General features: G+C 36.4%; 1 protein-coding gene across 6 annotated transcripts in view; it reads left to right on the top strand.

The window, feature by feature from the left end:
- Positions 1–21406, top strand: part of NUBPL (NUBP iron-sulfur cluster assembly factor, mitochondrial) — a 218560-nt gene that overhangs the window by 23736 nt on the left and 173418 nt on the right. For 5 of the 6 annotated variants that reach the window (XR_009051431.1, XR_009051432.1, XM_057723127.1 and 2 more), the window contains exon 4: positions 13722–13812. The exons of the other annotated variant lie outside the window; for it this stretch is intronic. Coding sequence is in view for 3 of the 5 variants with exons in the window: in XM_057723127.1 (XP_057579110.1) it covers positions 13722–13812 (91 nt within the window). In the remaining 2 variants the exon portion in view is untranslated. The remainder of the gene's footprint in view (positions 1–13721; positions 13813–21406) is intronic. 6 annotated transcript variants of the gene reach the window in all.

Below are 21406 nucleotides of genomic sequence, written 5' to 3'. Positions count from 1 at the left end.
TTGCCTATTTTGGACATTGCATATACATAGAATCATACAATATATGGTCTTTTGTGACTGACTTCTTTCACTTAGCATAATGTTTTCAAGATTCATCCATGTCATAGCATGTTTCATTTCTCCATTTCTTTTTATTGCTGAGTAATAATCCATTGTATGGATGTAACACATTTTATCTGTTTCATCAATTGATGGATATTTGGGTTGTTTCTACTTTTTGGCTATTATCGATAATGCTGCTGTGAATATTTGTGTGTAAGTTTTTGTGTGGACATATATTTTCAGTTCTCTTGGGGATGTACCTAGCAGTGGAATTGCTGGGTCATGTGACAGCTCTGTTTAACCATTTGAGGAACTGCCAGACTGTTTTCCAGAGTGGGTATCCCATTTTACATTCTTACCAGCAGTGTGAGAAGGTTCAAGTTTTTCTACATCCTCACCAATATTTATTCTCTGTCTTTTTTGATTATAGTCATCCTCATGGGTGTGAAGTGGTTTCTCACTGTGGTTTTGAGTTGCACTTCCCAGCAGTGTTTCTATTGGACGAAAATGATGATAAGATAGAAACAGAGTGGTTTACTGGCTGGCGTAGAATTTAAGAGAGTAGAGATGAATTGGCATATACAAGTAAAAATTTTAAACATTTTCAAAGGCTTTGCATTGTCTTTCTGGTTCTCATTTAGCAATTAACAGTTAAAACATTTTGTTTAGTACCTTAAGTTCAAAACAGTTTTGAGGTTCCACAAAAATAATTTTCACAAATACCCTCAGTATTTTTGGTATAGTTTTTCTTTCTCTTTAAAATACGATCTTCATCCCTTTTGGCTCCTTAAGTAACACAGTTGAGAATGTCTAACTGATTTCGGACAAATTCAAAATTTGTCCAAACAATCTAAGGACCATCTTGTACCAGACACTGTGTTTACTGTGTTTACATGGGGGCTACCTTCACAAAGCCTCTAGCTTTGTGGGGGAGACATACACATATTTATTTACACATAAGGAAGAATGTGGCAAATGCAGCAGTTGGTACATATAAACAGAGTATGTTAATACCAGAGTGGAGAGAGATTAATTCCAGTTTTAAGCAGAGGGAGTAATTTGAAGGCTAGGTAGAATTTTGGCAGGTAGAGAAATAGCAGAAAAGAAGAGAATTTTAGGTCAAAGGAAGTATGTGAACAAAGTCATGGAAGCAGGAAATTAGAAGGTGTCTGGAATGAGAAGTAGTCTGCATGGTTACAGTTTATGGTGTATTGGGACAAGAGGGCTCATGGGGGATCCAGCTGAAGATAGACGGGATGCACATGACATGTAAAGGACTTTGGATTTTGTCCTGTGATCACTGGGATACTTTAGACAGTTATCTGCTAGTGTACAGTTCATGATAAAATCTGTGCTTTTCAAAGGTAAGATTTATAGTGGTGGCAAAGAACAAATAGGAGACAGATTGGAGGCAAGGGAGGCGTTTTTGCAATAGCAAGGGGGATTACTGAATTATCAACTAAAAATTGGCTGAAAAATAGGGTTTTATTATTTCACATGAAAGAAATCTGGAACTTAAAGAGTTAGTTAAAAAGCAGCCCAACTGTATCAGAGCTCTGGGGTGGCATTTCTGCACTTCTCTTGGTTTAATCTTTATGGTTACAAGATGGTCTCAGTCACAAACAGGAAGAAAAAGGGTGGGCTTTCTTACTGTTTTGTTGTTCTTGTTGTTAGAGAAGAAAACTGACGAGGTACTCCTAGCTTCACTGACCAGGATTAGATCTCATGACCGTGATTTAGCTGCAGAGGAGACTGGGAAAGTGGGGAATCTGATATTTTCCACCTTTATAGTGGGAGGTGAGCTCTGCCTATGAAAAGAATAGGCGGAAGTAGGAGTTCTCAGGGGTTAGCAATGAGTAGCATTTGGAGATGCCGAGTCCTCCAGTTAGTACTAAAAAGGCAAAGGAACAGACAGATTTAAGAGACAGGTTAGGAGGGAAGGAAGAATTAAAGATTGGCTGTAGGTCTGGTGGTGAATGAAGAGATGGGAATGCCATTTACCAAAATGTATTTCCTGATCTAAAACTGAATTGGGTCCTTAATCTGTTAATACCACTTATACACCTAGGCTAGGACCCTGTTATCTTACCTTCTAATCACCAACCTAATGAACATGGAGGAGGCTGTTGGAGGTAGTTCAGTGGTTTTTAAGGGCTGTTCCTTGGACCAGCGTCAGGTTGCTGCATAAGAATCACCTGGGGTGCTTGTTAAATATCACCGAATCTCTGGGAGTTTGATTATTTTAGGTCTGGGATTTGACCATCAATTTTGTTAACAAGCTCCCCAGGTAATTCTGATGCACAGCTAGGTTTAGGTATATTTGGTAGGAAAAATGTGGACTTTGGTTTTAGGCAAACCTGAAATTAAATCCCAACTCTTTGCTTATTAACTCTGTGAACTTGGGCAAGGCACTTGACCTCACAGAGCTCAGGTCCCTCATCTGTGAAATGTGTAATAACAACAACAATAACAGCAACAATAATAGCTACTTACATAGCTTTTGTGAAGTATACAGTATATATGTAACATGTCTAGTAATGACTGGCATGTAGTAAGGCTTCAGTAACTGGCTATTTTTATATGCCTTAGCCTGTGGTAAGTGCTGGATATTTGATTTAGCAAAGAAATAAATTTCTGTAAAGCTACAACAAAAAGAAAATAAGAAGCCGAATATAATAAATTGCTTTTCTTGTTGCTTAGTATCCATTGTAATCAATAGCTGATTTTTTTTTTTTTTTTTGCCCAGCCAGATGTCTTCTAAGCTTGAACGTATAAGCCTTGTTTATTTTCTTAACTGCATTTTAGGCTGTATCTGTTCTGTGTAATCTATATAAGTATATAACTTAAAAATCAGCAAATATACCAAAATCCAATTTCTGTGAAATACATTACTTAATATTTAGTACAGGCTATTTTTCACAGTAATCTCATATAAAACCTTGGACTAGACAGGATTCCTGCTTTTATAAAACAAAAAAATCAGACAATTCAGATAAAAGTAATAAGTGCACATTAAGGATCACTTTGTTATTCTCAAAGCTTATGTTATGTCGTTGCTTGAGTTAATAATTAGAATGTTTCGTGGATGGTTGTCTTGTGTGGTAAATAACTGCTCACCGAGAACGAATGCTTGTTTCTCCTGTTTCAGTGCATAAAGAGGCCTTGGTGGAAGGGAGAAAAGACATTAACATTGGGAATTTACTTTGTGCTAGGAATTCGACTTAATTTGTCTTGCAGGAGAGGGGCAACATGCTATAGTGGGTACTTGTGGACTCTGAAGACATGCTGCCTGGATTCCTATCCCAGCTCCTGCACTTCCAGCTGTGACTCTACGTAAATTACTAATCTTCACTTGCCTTGACATTATAGTATACGCTTACCTCATGAAGTTGTTGTAAGGATTACATAAACTAACATACCTACAGTATTTAGGAAGTGCCTGGGTTATAGTTGTATATAACTGTTAGCTGTTTTTTAAGTTTCACAAATTCACACTGTTCTGCAGTCTCACAAAAATCCTGTAAGGTCTGTATCTTCTTTTTTTTTTTTTTTAAATAATTAATTTTTAAAATTTATTGGCTGCATTGGGTCTTCGTTGCTCTTTGTGGGCTTTCTGTAGTTGTGGAGAGTGGGGGCTACTCTTCATTGTGGTGCGTGGGCTTCTTATTGCAGTGGCTTCTCTTGTAGAGCACAGGCTCTAGGTGCACGGGCTTCCGTCGTTGTGGCGTGTGGGCTCAGTAGTTGTGGCACACAGGCTTAGTTGCTCCGAGGCATGTGGGATCTTCCCGGACCAGGGCTCGAACCCGTGTCCCCTGCATTGGTAGGCAGATTCTTAACCACTGCGCCACCAGGGAAGCCCGGGTCTGTATCTTCTTAATCTTTATTTTATAGGTAAGAAAACTGAGGTTTGGTGGGGTTAGTAACTTATCCACAATTGCCCATCTATTTAGTGATGCAAATTCGAGATAGCTTCTTTGTGCATTCTACTATGTCTTTAATAAGTTATTTTTTAAAAATCCTAAAAATAGTAATTATTAATGTGACTCATATGGTTTAAGTAACAATTTTATTTATCAAAAAAATTTTTGCTACTTGGGAATAGAATTAATAGATTAACCATTTTTGAACTTTGAGTAAGGTGTTAATATTCTGAAAAACATTTGTTATTGATCCTCACTTAAAAATATTGCATCAAGGGATGTGGAGAAAAGGGAACCCTTGTACATTGTTGGTGGGAATGTAAATCGGTGCAGCCACTGTGGAAAACAGTATGGCGTTTCCTCAAAAAACTAAAAATAGAACTATCATATGATCCAGCAATTCCATTGCTGGGTATATATTGAAAGAAAATGAGAACACTAATTTGAAAAAATGCATATACTCCAATGTTCGTAGCACCATTATTTACAAAAGCTGAGATGTAGAAGCATCCTAAGTATCTATTAATAGATGAATAGATAAGGAAGATATATACATAATGGAATACTACTCAGCCACAAAAAGATAAGGAAATTTTGCCATTTGCAACAACATGGATGGATGTGGAGGGTATTATGCATAGTGAAATAAGTCATTCAGAGAAAGACAAATACTGTGTGTTATCACTTACATATAGAATCTAAAAAACAAAACTAGTGAATATAACAACAAAGAAACAGACTCACAGATATAGAGAACAAACTAGTGGTTATTAGTGGGGAGAGTCAAAGGGGAGGAGCAAGATGGAGTAGGGAATTAAGAGGTACAAATGACTATGTTTAAAATAAATAAGCTACAAGGATATATCGTGCCGCACAGGGAATATAGCCAGTATTTTATAATAACTATAAATGGAGTATAATCTTAAAAAATTGTGAATCACTATGTTATAACCTGAAACTTACATGATATTATAAATCAACTATACTTCAATAAAAAAATAAAAAAATAAATATTGCATCAAGGGGTAATTGAGGTATTTTAAAGTATACTGTATACTGCAGTAGGTATTTAATTGCAATTAGTTACATAAATATAACTTACTTGGGTTTAGGTAATGATATTTTTATAACACCATTTTATACTTGATCATAATGGTACCTTGAGGGTTTTTCATAGTTTTTGAACTTTATTTTTATTTCTTGTATGGTTATATAAATATTTGAATACAGTTGTTTATTTTACTCATGATGTGAATGCATCTGTGATTAACTGAATTATCTAAATCCTCAAGGTTCATACATTTTATGGAATATATAAACAGTTTTGCTTGCTAGCAGACCACTGCTAGTGTATATAAATAGTGTTAATTGACTTGAGATGTATGTCTGCCTCTCTGGTATCTTTTATGAGAATAATTCAGTGTACTGAATAAGGCAGTGTCAAATATTAAAATGAAAGATAAGGCTGTGCTTTTTTTTTTTTTTTTTTAATTGTATAGCAGGGGTGGAAATGTGTTAAACTAGACTCTAAAACCAGTTGCATATTAGGAATTTTTCCCTAGTTACTCTTCCTCCTCCTCCATAAGCACACAGACACACGCACCACACTTACCAAACACAATAAAATAAAAATACTGTTTCATAAGGTAATTTTCAGAAGGTGAAAAGCCCCAAACTGCTTTTCCCCTGTATTTTCTGTATGGTTTTGGGTGTAAAACATTATGCACAACATGCTTTGGAATTTCCCATTAGAAGCAGTAGCGATTTCGCTTTGAATAGCTCTAAAGAAACTGTTGGCTGTGAGTTTCCTCCTCAGCACCCTTTGGCCTACCTTTTAAGTTTCTTTTGGTGAAGTGCAGCTTGCTGCCAGTAATTCATTCTCTCACTTTGGAATGGGATGGGAGGTGCTGAATTTGCTTATGTGTTAGAAAGAGAACAGATACCCAGAGTTTGCATTTACTTTATTCTTCCTTAGTTTCATTTAGTTTATAACATATTGGTGGCAGAACTGTTACACATCCTTTGAATTTCATGATCTGATTCTGTTCAATAAGAAGTTATCCAGATCTTTCTCAAAGAACAATCTTTTTTTCTTAATTATTCTCCCACTTCCTCTCTAACTTGTCTCTCACCAATTCATTTTTCTTCTCAATTTTTTTTTATCAGTAATTTATTTCCCCCATCACATCTCCTTGAGAAATAAGGAGGGCCCTAAATCCTTGGTAGGGCAGTATTGGAAGGGTCACTGAGAAGAGAACAGAGGGCACATGAAGACATGGGTTTTAAAATCAGCTGCTTGGCTCCTATGATTTTGAGTCTGGAGGGTGGATCAGGTGCTCTGTTTACATCTGATTCCTGTGGTTGCTGCATTGCTTTTCTTTGCAAGAGCTGCTATCAGAATTGTAAATGCTCTTCCCTGCATTGCAGTTTAGTTAAGGACATTCTGAAGGAATTGATGTTGGTTTTCAGTGCTTTTGCTGCAGTACCTTATCTGATTTGGGAAAGGTTCTTATTTGGTTAGGTTTCTAGGTCGATAGGCTTAGATTCTGTCTAAAAAAACTGGCTGGTTGATGTCACAGATAAGATGACTATTATTTTTAGGGATTAGTACCTAGAAGTATCTTTTTCTGCATTTGTATTACCATGGTGATAGAAGGCTTCCTAATTTTTCTCTGATTTTGAAGACTTTACTTACTAAGAGCATCAATACTTTTTTTCCCTTTTAATTATAAAGGCCAAGGATTCAAAATTCTTCTTTTCTTAATTTTAGTTGTTTTACTCCTAATTTACTTTCTCTGTTAATAGATGAAAATGTGGGACTAAAGGGAATTCCTTCTTGTTAAAGAAGATGTTGCTTGTCTGCTCTGGAAAGGAACACACACACACACTACACACCAAAATGCCTATGCAGCCTTTTTATGTTTAAAACCCTGGATTGAACCTAATGAGCTCTTTCATACCATATTGTGGCTTTAGTTTTCAAAGATTTAGGTAGTGTACTCTTTTTTTTTTTTTTAAGGTAGTATAGTCTTATCAAATATATATATTTTTACAGCAGCCCACTATAGCCAGTCTTTGCACTAGATTTTCTTCCATGAAGTCCCATTTTTCTGGAGTTGAGATCAATAGAAGAATGAAGATGACATTGGATTTTCCTGGGAAAAGGTGGTGGTTAGAAATAGACTGTAAGGAAATTTAAGACCCTTTCTTTAACACTGGAATATTTTAAACTTTACCTACATTAGTTAATTTTGAATCCTATAACTTAAAATGTTAGTATAGAGGTTTTAGGAGAGGGAGTTTCATGAACTCACAGAATGTTCGAGCTTAAGAGGGACTGTAGGGATCATATAATAACCAATCCTGATACTCTACAGAGGAACAAATGGAGGTTTGTTCATTCATTATTCATTAGGTCATCCATCCATCCATCCATCCATCCATTCATTCAACGAGTATTTATTTTATGATTACTGTTTTAGGTGCTTGGGGATATCCTTACCCTTATGGAGTTTACAATAAATAGATATTAGATATCATAAATAAGTTAAATATTATGTTAGAAAGTGATAAAAGCAGTCTGAGAAAAGGGGGAGGGAAAGTGCTTGTGTGTGAGGATGGGTTTGCACTTTAGGGTAGTCCCCATTGAAAATGTGACATTTGAGCAGAGACTTGAAGAAGACGAGAGTGTCGTCTGAGTGACTATCTGTGGGAAGAGTGTGTCAGGCAAAAGGAACAGCCAGTTCAAAGGCTGATTACATGGGAGCGTGTCTAGCTTACTATTCAAGGAATAGTAAAAAGGCCACTGTGGCTTCTGGAGTAAGAAGTGGACTGGAGTAATAGGTGATGAAAATTAACAGGGTTGGGAGACAGGGAAACTGGATGGATTATGCGGGGTCTGGTGAATTGTTACAAGGACTTGGGCTTTTCATAAGTGAGATGCAGGAGTGGGTGGCAGTGAAGGGTTTTGAGCAGACATGATCTGACTTATGTTTCAACTCTGAATCATTCTGACTGCACTGTTGAGAAGACATGCTGGGGTAGGATTGCTAGATTTAGCAAATAAAAATATGGGACACCCACTCAATTAAATTTGAATTTTAGATAAACAATGAATAATTTTTTTGTATAAATATATCCTATGCAATATGTGACTGACTATTTACCCATATGGCAGAATGTGAACTACTTTTTAATAATTAAAAAAAAAAACCCTCTTGATTGTTATTGTTGACTACTGTAGATCACTCTTACCCCGATCCTGCTCGTCCCAGGGCATGGGACCTTATAGCACATTTTCATCTTTGTCTTTCCATACTATCTATATTATGGTTTTTCACATTGTGGTCATCTGTATCCTGGACCCCAGCCCAGGCCTACTGAATCAGAATTTCTTGAGATAGAACAGAGTATCTCCATGACTGCCTGCTGTTCTAGATTGTAGGCAGAGTAGTGAATAAAACATACAAAATTCCTTACCCTAATAAATTAACTTTCTAGTGGGGAGACACAATAAACAAGATAAATAAGTAAAGACATAATAGTACGTTAAATATTGATATAGGTGCTAAGAAGAAAGAAAAAGCAGGAAGGGGGAACAGGAAATATGCAGTGTAGTAATGAGGGAGTTGCATTTTTAAAAAATTAATTTATTTGGCTGTGCTGGGTCTTAGTTGTGGCACTTGCAGCATGCAGGATCTAGTTCCCTGACCAGGGATCAAACCTGGGCCCCCTGCATTGGGAGTGCGGAGTCTTAGCCACTGGGCCACCAGGGAAGTCCCAGGAGTTGCATTTTTAGATAGGGTGGGCAGTGAAGGCTTCACTGCATGGTGATGTTTGAATCAAGACTTGAAGGAAGTGACAGAGGGAACCAGGTGGATACCTGGGGGGATGGATTCTTGGCTGAAGGAACAGCATCTACAAAAGTCCTAAGGCAGGTGCATACCTGGTATACTGCAGAGGGCAGTGTGTCTGGAGTGGCGTGAAAAGGGGAAAGATCGTAGGGCATGAGATGAAAGAGACAAAGGGGAGTGGTTACAGACTGTTAGCTGTTAGGCTTTATGGTATGTTGGAAAGAGATTTGGAAGCAGCTATGACATTATCTCTGGGGCTATTTCTTCTTCACTGAAAAGTGGTCAGAAGACTAAGATGATCTCTTAAGTTTTTTTTTCCCCCCTAAAATAGTCTTTAATTTGATACACTTCCATTTCTACTTTTCCAGCTTGTTTACAAACAGTTTATCATTTGGGATTCTTCTGTACTTTTTATGAGCTCATCTCTGTTTGCTCTCTGTCCAGCTGTGTGAACTTTCCCCTTTATGTTGCCCCTGTTCCTCTTTCTTTCTTGACTGAACTTGAAGATTTAGACAGTCCTTTGATAAATAGTAGGAAATTGTTCTCTTATCACTTGTCCAACCATTACTTCTTCTGACAGATTCTTATTTAATGTTAGCTAATAGAATTAAGAGACGTATTTTTCTCTACTGAGAGATTAAAATTCTTGTGAACGGCAGCTTGGTTTAAAACTAGGTCGAGAGAGAAGAAGGAAGAGGCTTGACTCAACTTTAAATTGAATAAATCCCAATTGCCAGTCCAAGATTAAGTGTAGTATAATGTGTAGAGAATCATGGGATTTTTAATTGGATACCTCTGTGGAAAGGACACCTTTGAGTAGGTCTTAATCTTAAATGAATGTTTACTTACAAATAATGGGGTGGACCACTCTAAGATGTTGTTTTGATGGGTTCTATTAGCAGATGACATGGATAAAAAGAACACCATGAAGCTCTACAATCTTTTTTAGTGTAAATTCTGTTGGAAGAACAAAGCAGTATCAAAACTGTTGTCGGCGCCTTTGAAATACAACACACAAAAAATAGGACTTGTAGGCTCTCAAATTGCAGCTTTCATGCAGTGGTAATGAAACAGTATAATCACTTTGAATAATTCTGCCACCTTTTACAGCTCTCACAGGGTATTATGAATTATAAAGAAACAAATCCAAAAATCTAAGTAGTATCTTGGGGTTTGATCTGTCTTGTTTTTATCGTCTGCTAGACTCTGAGTACTGCAAGAGAGTCAGAAAAAAGGGTATAATATTAGGTACCAACATATTAGGCTAAGTTTATGGTGTCATTAAAGATGGCAATCCTACTTTACAATAGTATGTTTATAGTTATTTTTGCTAATAATCATTTTCTTTATCTGTTGTGCATTTGCTGAGGCTTTTGTAGTAATTATTCTTTTGGGCCTGGCTGAAATTAAAGATAAAGAAAATCCTAATTGGAGCTTTCTTGACTAAATATGATTATTTTAGGAAGAGCGAGGTGGAAAGGATTCATAAAACTTAGTTGGACACTCAGCTGCATGTGTTTATTTATAGCCTCTACCTTGTTCATTTATTTTCCTACAGTATAAAACTGAAAGTTCAAATTGAAAAACTGTTTATACACTTAAAATAGGAGTCTATTTAAAAATAATGGGGTAGGGACTTCCCTGGTGGTCCAGTGGTTGAGACTTCACACTCCCAATGCAGGGGGCCTGGGTTCGATCCCTGGTCAGAGAACTAGATCCCACGTCCCACAACTAAGATCTGGCGTGCTGCAACTAAGACCTGGCACGGCCAAATAAATAAAATATTAAAAACATAAAAATAATGGAGTAAATTATGAAAAACAAATGAAGTTTATTTGGCATCTTTTGAATGTTATTGAATTCTAGACTTGAAAATATGTTTAGGCTGATTTTTGTAGTTGTGGTAATTTTATTAGTTTGGTAGCGGTAGCAGTGCCAGAATCAAAGTACAATGTGCTTTAAGTAGTACAGGCTTTGGTGTTTCTGTTTAATGGATACTGATTTTATTTACAGTTTATAAAATCAAAGCAAGACATGCTAACTTAGTTCCAGTGAACCACCCTGAAAGGTGTGCTCTTTATTATTTTAAAAACTATCCAATTAAGGATGAGGAAGTAGATCTTTACTGAGATAGCTCCTCTGATTCTAAAAGAGATAATTGTGTCCTGCCTGCTCCTGGCTTTACCAGAATTACATTGTTGGGTGATTGAATGACTTTGTCATGAAAAAGTTTATTTTCTAAATCAGTGTTGGCAAACTGTGACCTGTGGACTAAATCCTGCCTGTTTTGTAGATAAAGTTTTATTGGACCATAGCCACACTCGTTCATTTACATATTGTCTGTGGCTGCTTTGGTGCTATAATGGCAGTGTTCAGTAATTGCAGATCAAATGATCCCCAAGGCTTAAACTATTGCCTGTTATTTGGCCCTTTAGGGAGAATTGTGCTGACTCCTGCTTTTTTATCTAAGTCTTTTGTAGACAGATCATGTTCAAGTTATAGTGGAGGTTTATATGGTTGGTATTTTTGTGTTTAATTTTCCATTCTGCTTCATTCTAAGAAAGAATACTTGAAAAAAAAATCATTTTGAATGTTTTGTCATCAAAAGTGGGTATAATATCACCTTACAGGGTTGCTACGAGGAGTCAATGAGAAATGTAAATAAAATCCTTAGCGGAGTGCCTGGCACCCAGAAGGAATTCAAGTGGTGGGGAGATATAATCAGGGAAAGTCTAGGAGTTTATCTGGGTGATTTAGGATGTTTTTAGAGATTCTGATTTGTCCACAGAGCTGATTGTGGAAGCCTAGTTTATCCAGATTCTAAATATAACATTGCTGATTAACTTCCCTCCATCCGTTTCTTCCTCCCTCCTTCCCTGTGTCCCTCTTTCCCTTTCTCTTTCCTCTCCTCCTACTGACCTTTGTGTGTTGCAGGAAAAATGGGGTGAGAGAGGATGGTCATGTCCCAGGTCTTGGGTGAGTCCCTGGGATGGGCCACCAAGTGACGGTCCTTGACTTTGTGCAGGAAGAAGTTCAAGAGCGAGCAAGCCATAGTAAAATGAAAGCAGGTTTATTTAGAGAGAGACACACTCTGTGTTAGGTGAGAGATGGTCCCAGGGCATGGAGTCCTCTCGAAAAGTGAGAGTGGTGCTGGGCTTTGTTTGTGGTTTAGAAAGGAGTTAAAATGGGTCAGAATTTCTCATTGAATGTTCCTGCCTTTTTAAAACTACTAACTGATCTAAATTTAGTACCAGTGCTTACATACATCAAAAAGGAAACAGAGAGAAGGTATGAGGATCAGTAGGAGGAGGGGAAAGAGAAGAGGAAAGAGGGACACAGGGAAGGAGGGAGGAAGACAAGGATGGAGGGAAGTTAATCAGCAATGTTATTTTAAGCACCTGGGTAAACTAGGCTTCCACAGCCAGCTCTATGCCCAAATCAGAATCTCTAAAATCATACCATCCTAAATCACCCAAATAAACACCTAGACTTTCCCTGGTTATATCTCCCCACCACTTGAATTCCTTCTGGGTGCCAGGCACTCCGCTAAGGATTTTATTTACATTTCTCATTGACTCCTCGTAGCAACCCTGTGAGATGGTAGTATACCTATTTTTGAAGACAAAACTGGAAACTAACACTCCAAATGATTTTTTTAAAGTATTAAACCCGAAACTTATATATCACCATTCTATTAAAGGTAATGTGCCCTTCCGCCTGTCTCATTTATTTTATAGTAAGCTGAGATTTTTGGTAGAGGCTGATATTAATCCCTAGTCCCTGAGCCTCTGTGAGTCACACGTGGACATTAAATGGTTTTCTTAGAACTGCAGTTTAGTCAGTGTAAAGTTAGGGACATAAATTTGAATATACCTTATTTTGTCTATTTATAGGAACCAGACAGTGAGATTTAAAAAGTAATTTTGTGTCTGGAAATAGTTAGATAACATGGAAGATGAGAGATTGTTTAGTTTAAAAAAATTTTTTTTTGAGAGGTTAAGAATTTTATCTTGCCAGGATACAGGGAGAGAGGGGGGAGAGTTGTATATTTTGGGGAAATATAACTCAGAGGCATATAGTTAGTATTAGCATTCTGTTTGCTTGTATCTGAGAAAAGCCAATAACAGATTGATTTAATCTGTTAAAGGAGAAAGAGCAGTCGGGTGATGGAGGGAGAAGAAAAAAAGACATATTTGGGAATAGTGAATTTTGTTTGTCTGTCTTTGTTAATCTGCTGATTAACTGTCAGCTAGTGAAGAGACCAGTCAGGATATTCTGCCCTTGGGCAGCTGTGGATGGATCATCAAAGAAAATAGTTTGTTGTTTATAAATTCCCTGGAAGACTTTGGGTGTTTAACTGTGACTTGCACTAAGAGGTTGTCTCTGTATTATGTCTGCCACTATCCTTGTTAGCATTTCCATGCCTGATTTGCATCAGAATTTCTCACTTGCTTTGATTACGGTCTTGTTTCCATGATTTTTTTTTTCTTCATTTTGTATTCTTTAGTGTGTTAGATGGTCTTTCCAAAAGTTAATGCTCCATCTTCCAGGGGTTATGTTTGCCATTGTAAACCATTATTTAAACATTGTGTGCATGTAATTTGTTAGTTCTCAGATCAAAAAGTCTTAGTCTGTTTGTGACTGTATGGGAGATCTGAACCACAATGTTTAAAGTGTATGCAGTGGGTTTCTTTAGTCGGTTGTCTAGAAGAGGTTAGTAAACCAACAAAAAATATTTACCCTGAGCAGTTTACGTTCTTTTACCTTACTGTTGCTTTGAAAGTTTAGGTTATGATTTTGAAATATTTTCCAAATTATCTTTTCTATAGTCAGACTTACTGATTCTATGCACTTTATCTTTGATGAAGAGTGGGAAAAATCTTATGGTAAATTCTGTTTCTTACAGTCAAAGGCCATTGGTTTGTTAGATGTGGATGTGTATGGCCCATCAATTCCAAAGATGATGAATCTGAAAGGAAATCCAGAATTATCACAGAGTAAGTAAAGAAGAGATAAACAGCTTGACAGTAGTTACACTTTTATTTAGTACCTGCTGTGTGTCAGGCATTGTGCCATGCACCACATGTACCTTATACACACTGTGATGTAGTAATTCCGAAATCAGGTATGGAGCCAGACTGTCTGGCTCTGAATTCTAGGTCTGTCACTGATTAACGGTGAATTGTTCAACCTCTTTGTGCCTCAACACCCCCACAGGTAACATAGGGTTAACAATTGTACTTATCAGACAGAATTGCTATAAGTAATCGCGTAATTACAGAGTTGCTGTAAGTGTAGTGCATTTAAAGCACAGTGCTTGGCACACCACGCATGGTCAAATGTAGCTCATCATCCTCTCTGTATATAAAATGTGTGGATGTATGGGGGTATTTGGGTAGAAAGTATCTAGTATATTTGTGTTAGAAGGAAATGATTTTCTCTAATCAGATTTTTGTTATATTTGTCTTAAAGTGTTTTTGAAAAAACCATAAAACATTAGTTTCTCTCCCCAGCCTTCACTGCCATCAGGAGGACAGAGTAATTTTTTTGAGTAAATCTTTAATATTTACTACTCTTGTTATATATTTTCCTACAAAGCTATTAAATATAAAGCTTTAAGAACAAGGAAATTCTATGATCAAAAAAATGAAAAATTGGAACAACTGGTAACTTTTCTTGAAAAATAGTTTTCGGTGAAATTAGTTTATTAAAATTTATTTCTAATTATAGTAAGAGTATAAAATTGAATAATTTCTTTTGTTTCTTATCAGACCTTTTATTTTCCATGAATCTGGGGCAAAATGCCTGTATTTACTGAAGGGTACTTACTGGATTTCCTGTACATAATAGAAGTATTTTTTTTTGTCGTCATTAAAAGTTAGGTTAATTAGACATTGTCTGCTATTTAAGGAGCTTTTGTTTGTGCTATAGTTGTTGAAATCAGTTACAGCATTAAGTTCTGAATAACTGTTTATCAGATAATACGGATTCTTCCTAGCACCTTGAAGGAAACTTGAGGCTCTTAGTGATGATAAAATTGACCCTAGCAATCCTACATTATAAGCACCCACTTAATTTTCTTGTTTCATGAAAATATGAACTTAAGAAAGATAAGTTAGTCTAGTTTCTTTGTTCTTTGGCTTTTTTAGTGGGGTGCATACTTAGTTTACAGATATGTGCCATGAGCCCAAATGTCAGACTCATGCAGAGAGGGAGTCATGAGTTGGCGTTCTATAGATGATAGACTCGTTATGTCTCTCTCTTGATTAAAGTAACGTGAAAACTAATGCATGCAGCACGTGAGTGATGGCAAAATGGAGCCCTTGGTGTCAGTTTTTTCTTAAGTAGTCTGTTTAGTCTATGCCTATGTAAATCTTGAAGTGAACTTTAATATCTTTCTTCTTGTTTAACTGAAGCTGTAACCTTAAATTTGATGTTTGAGTATTGGCTGCCATTAAATAGGCTTTCTGGTAAAACTGAGCTACTCGAAATCTTGGAAAGCCTGAAAAGAATACTTTTTTGTGTGTTGACAAGCTGATCTTAAGTCCTCTAAAAATAAACTGAAAGATTAAGGCATTCACTTAAAAGAATGTAGATTCGTGAAAGCCCACCTTATAAATTGTTTTTTGAATTTTAGATAAACCTGCCACCATTATACTAATTGGCATCATTTTGATATTTCTATGTTTTTGTCATGTTAATTTATCCTGTATTACTCTCTATTAAAGAACACACAATACAACATGAAATTATCTAATTAACAATAAGAAAAAAGCTTTGTTTTCACCGGTTCAGATTTTGGGGAGATAGAACAGTGAGCAGAATCTTAGCTTTATAAATATTCCTCTGTTCTTGGACTTAGCTAGACAACCACAGGGGCAGTGGGACCTCAGGATTGTCTTTTTCTCTTCATTATTTAAGCAGAGATATGGTAATGTAGTTTTGGTCAACTTGTTCATTTTAAAACTCCATGTTAGGCTTCCTAGGTGGTGCAGTGGTTAAGAATCTGCCTGCCAATGCAGGGGACATGGGTTCGATCCCTGCCCCAGGAAAATCCCACATGCTGCGGAGCAACTAAGCCCATGCGCCACAACTATTGAGCCTGCGCTTTAGAGCCCGTGAGCCACAACTATTGAGCCCACATGCTGCAACTACTGAAGCCCACATGCCTAGAGCCTGTGCTCCGCAACAAGAGAAGCCACGGCAATGAGGAGCCCGTGCACCACAATGAAGAGTAGCCCCCACTCACTGCAACTAAAGAAAGCCCGCACACAGCAAAAAAAGACCCAACACGGCCAATAAAATAAATAAATAAATTTATAAAAAACAAACAAACCAAAAAATACCCCTCCATGTTAAGGTTGGCAGATTCATTCTCTTCTTTTTTCTTTTTGACGAAACTATAGAAAACTCACACTTCTTGTAGTTGTGATATTTTAGCCTTGGTTACCAAGGGAAATTTTACATTTGATTCTAGAGAAGTGAATTCAGTAATTGAAGAAAAATTTAAGTTTATAATAATTTTAGATTTCTTAGGCTGAGAATGTTTACATCAGCTTATAATGACAATAGTGATTTGTCTATGCTAGTATGAAAATTATGGTACTGGAAAGTCTAGCCAGTTTGTAGAAAGAATATTGTACAAAAACCTCAACAGGTTGACATTATAATGGCTGCAAATGACCAGTTGCTTTGGGAACCTAATGGAATTTAGAATAAAATCCATGTGTAGTTGAAGAAAGTATCATCTAAGTGTGAATTAACCTTTTTTTTTTTAAAGAACAAATACCAGTCATTTTGCTCTTTTTTAACTTTCTAAATAACGTGATATGCAGATTTCATATTACAGTATAGCCAAATTATAGTCCTAGAAATTATTGACTAGAAAGGTTTTCAGTTGATATTTCGAGTGAATATTAAGTGATAGTTGCACACAAAAATGTGTTAATTCACTAATGTAATATCCTTTTTGTTGAGGATTTTCACTGAGCTTTCTCAGCTGACTTTTACTGGTAGAAATCTGCTTTCTTTCATAATTTTGTGATCATATATCACCTTCAGAATCTTTGTGAATTTATTACTACTTAGCTTTACTAAAGAATGTCTTTTGGTGTACTTAGCTAATAAAGTAGGAAAATTTTAAGGCCCAGGGAGAGGTTACTAAAATTGAAATGTCAAGTAATTTTATTGAGGATGACTCAGTGCCTATTAATGATTAACTATGAGACTTTTTTTTTGAGTAGGATTCACTTTTGTTGTGGGCTAGAAAGTTTGCACTCATGTCACAATATTCTGCTCTCTCTGTCTTAAGGTACTAAGCATTTTCCAAATTTAGGGAATGTGTGTATGCGCTTATGAGGCAGAGAAAATGTGGAAAATCAGCTTGGGCAATTAATTGACCTTTTATAATAGCTCTCATCTCCAGTAAGAACTACCAGGAAGTGACTGAGATTTCTTTAAGGTAATTTAAGTGCATAAAGAATGAGAGTGAATTCTACTTATTCCTGAAATTACCTTGTTTCCTTGCAAGGCAGAGTCAGAGGTGTTACTGAAGTTATTGACATGTCTGATTAAATCCTGATCTGGTGGTTGGAGCTCCCAAAGCTTGCTATTTATTATTTATTTATTTATTATTTTTAGTGTTTAATCTTCAGATTTAATTGACTGTTGACGCTTGCAAATTTTGAAACAAATTTTGAGATCATGATGGCCATTCTGAAGAGATTTCAGCACCAGCGCTAAGATTTGTACATTCAGTTGGTTTGCAGTTGACTTGTTAGCCAGTTACATAGTGTATAGTACAATTAGTCACAGGTCAGATCACAGTGTTGAAGGAAAGAAGTACCTTCCTGTAATTAGAAAGGATCCCCTAAACTCAAAGCTTTTCCTTATAATTTGCTTTTTCTGGTCATTGTCTTGTGGACCCTTGGATTTTGTGTGATTCTAGAGTTCCTCTGATTATTTTCGGGAAAGGTTCTGGGATATAGTCCATAATCAGAGTGTTACAGAAGTGACTTTTTTCTTGCTGCCTTCCTGGATTTTGTTTACAACCTCTTTTATACCTAGAATATTAAGGCAAAGTGTAAATCAGGGGTTGAAGGAATTTTAAAAAGTTGTTTTGGTTTGCTCTGGCTTTAGACACTTTTATTTTTTAAATATCTCAAAAATGAGATCTATGTTCTTTGAAGAATCCTGTCACCCTGTTTTATCAAGACAAAAGTCCTTCCTTCTCTTGGCTTATTGTTTCTTGCACAGGTCATTGAACAGGATGAACTAAATACCTGAATAGGTTTTTAGTGTGGTAAAACCGTTTTCCTTTTTTCTTTGACAGTCCTGAGCTGAAGAATAGGCAGCCTCTTTCTGGAGTTCTGCTTGCTCTGCTGCAAACCATCTTAGTCAGGGGCTGCAGAAATGAAGTCATTGAAGAATGCTTTATTTATCTACAGAATAACTAAGTGTATTTTGGTAGCTACTGCCTGTTAATTTTTGCTTTCATTCACAGGTTGGCAGCAAATAGTGTTGGCTGATGTATCTGTGTATATGGCAAATAGTCCTTACATCTTTGTGTTCATGATTAGCACCTGCCCCAAGACAAGACTGGTGTCCTTTTATGCCTCTTTCACTTTTTGAGTTATATCAGAGGGCTGCCCTTAAGATGTGTAGATTAACAGGAGGTTACGTTTGTAATGTGGCCATTTCTTTTAAGGCTGTTTGTACTTCATGTTCTCTTTTTCAGTCTAGTCCCAGACTGGAAAAAATGGTTGTTGTTGTTTTTTTTTCCTTCATATTTCCAAATCTTTTGATCATTTTTAATGTTTCTCAACATTATTAGCACATTTTCAGTATCTTCTCTCAGATGAGAAAAATTAAAAGAAGCTTACTACTGTTAGGTATTGTGGGGGGGAGAGCTTGCAATTTTATTTGTAATACCCTATTTTTACTTACGTAGGTTCCAAAATTTTTGTGTTTTAAAATAGAACCCATTATTGCTGATTCATAGTTACTTTAATAATTCACTGGGTGCTTTAGAAACCTTTTAGGAATATTTTAACAAAACATATGCTGCTTTCCCCCCTCCTTTTTTTCTTTTTCTTTTTGGGTTAACAGGAAAGTAAAGCATTTAAAAAGGAAAGCAGTTTGGTGAAAGCAGGATGTAAAATGAGTTTTGAAGGTGAAAGATGTGGGGAATATTCATTCGTGAATTGGGAACCCCATGGGAAAAGGCAAGAGGCCATTAATAATGAAATTATACTAAGAGGCATGAAAAATTTTGATGGTCTAGATTTGGTGAGGCTAGCAAGAGAAAAGAGAAATTAGATGTGCTGCCAAAAGAAAAAAGCGATGAAATAAGGCATCTTTTTCACTTTCCTTCTGGACTTGCACTCTAGATTTTGTCTATGCGGTATGCTTTTATACAGGATAATGGATTGAAATGACATCTTGTTCATTAAGACTGAATAGATTTTGTACATAGCATTATTCACAGTAGATCAGATGTGGGAGCCACATGTCTATCAATGGATGAATGGATAAGTAGAATGTGGTATATACACACAGTGTAGTATTATTCAGCCTTAAAAAGGCGACTCTGACATAGCCTGCAACATGGATGAACCATGGGGATGTTATGCTAAGTGAAATAAAGCCAGTCACAAAAAGAGAAATATTGTATAATTCCCCTTATATGAGGTACTTAGAGTAGTGAACTTCATAAAGACAGAAAGTAGAATGATAGTTGCCTGGAGCTGGGGGGGAGGGAGAAATGGGGAGTTATTGTTTGATAGGTACAGAGTTTCAGTTTTATAAGATGAAAAGAATTATTGAGAGGGATGGTGGTAATGGTTGGACAACATTGTATTTAATACCACTCTACTGTACGCTTAATGATTGAGATGGTAAATTTTATGTTATGTATGTTTTACCACAATTAAAAAAATTGGGGAAAAAATTGGATAGATTTGTTCTGGCAGTATTAACAGTACTGGACATAACAGTACAGGGTTTCTTCAGTAAGTGTCTATGGTATCGACCCAGTGAATCAATCTGTCCTTTAAAAGAGCAATCATTACAGAACTGGGAGAAAAAGGAATAGTGATGTTTCATTGGGAGACTTAATAAGCTTAGCTATAAACCATCTCTGTTTTTCAGTTTGGAAACTTCACTGCAAATTGTTAGGAATTTTAGCCTAAACTTAAAAGTGATAGACCTTATTATATTTAAAATTCTTAATGTTATTGTTACCAATATTACTATTTGTAACATTACCAATGTTATAAAGCCGTCTGTGATCTGGTCCCTGCCTTCTATCTGCTTCTACAGCCTCAGTTCCAATAAGCTTGCCTTGTTATTCAGTGAACACCAGTCACAGTGGCCTCTTTTTCTCAAAAATGCCACACTCTGTGCTGAGGACCCTCACATATTTTATTCTCTCTGCCGGAGATACCTTCCATTTCTACTGTCTTCTGCCCCTCCTCCACAACTAATTTCTACTATCAGGTCTCAGTTTTAATATTTCTTCATCCATGACTCTTCCTCTAACTCCTTACTCTCTGTATTGCAATTGCAAGGGTAGTTTTTGAGTTATCTGTTTAATTTTTTAAAATCTGCTCTACTAGGCAATACAACATCCACAGAGCAGAGGCTTTCTGGCTTGGTTTGTTTCACTTATACTTGGTTATACAGTAGATGCTCAGTAAATCTTAGTTGAATAGATGAAGAATTTTCCTGCTAAATTTCTTCTACAGTAGCTGCATACTTTATTTTCTGCTTTGGGTATATGAGTAACTTAATTTGCAATCATGATATATATCTTTAAATAAATAATATAGACAGTTTTAAGATAATTATCTTAGCAGTTAATCTTTGTGATATGTATGAGTGGCTGGCTGTCTTATACAATTTTTTTCCATTTGTAGGAAAAGAGAAAGAACCTATATGGTTAGTAATTTGACTTTTGAGAATTATGTTACATGGAGTGAAATGGTTGCTCACATTTGTTTCAGTGTGGTAGGACAGTGCCAGTCTTGCCTTTGAAATGCTAAGTACAGATCTACTTACGTATAAGGGGTAGAGTCTTGTGGGGCCTGAATTTGGGCCATGATGGAAAGGACAGTGTTCAGAATTCCAGCTCTAAGATTAAAGAACAACCTGGAAAAAGAGAAGAAACTAGTAGCTCAGCATATACCATCATTCTTTTCTTCAGACCATTGGCATTGCTAGGCTAAAATAGTGCATGGACAAAGATTATTATGTGAGTGTATTACTATAAAGCTTATTTGAGACTGTTTATTCTGAAGATTGGTACTTGTAATAGGTTTGGAAACATGGTGAGTGATGAAGCAGTGACAGTAGGTTTTGATTTTATTCTGCCATCTCTGAGGTCTTTCAATTAAGGAAAAGAAAGCAGAAAGAGCTTGCGGTGTCATGGGCTTTGGGATCTCCCTTGTAGTATACAAACCACAAACTTTTCTTGGAATGTCTTAAACTGGGTTCCCCAGAAAGCAGAGCCCTGTACACTAATAATTTATTAGGGAGTGGCAAACTGGACTGAGGAAGGGGAAAGGGAGGGAGAGCCAGTATGAAAATGTGCTA

Source organism: Hippopotamus amphibius, chromosome 2, assembly GCF_030028045.1.
Source record: "Hippopotamus amphibius kiboko isolate mHipAmp2 chromosome 2, mHipAmp2.hap2, whole genome shotgun sequence".
NCBI classification, from domain to species: Eukaryota; Metazoa; Chordata; class Mammalia; order Artiodactyla; family Hippopotamidae; genus Hippopotamus; species Hippopotamus amphibius.
This window is presented reverse-complemented; position numbering and strand designations above follow the sequence as displayed.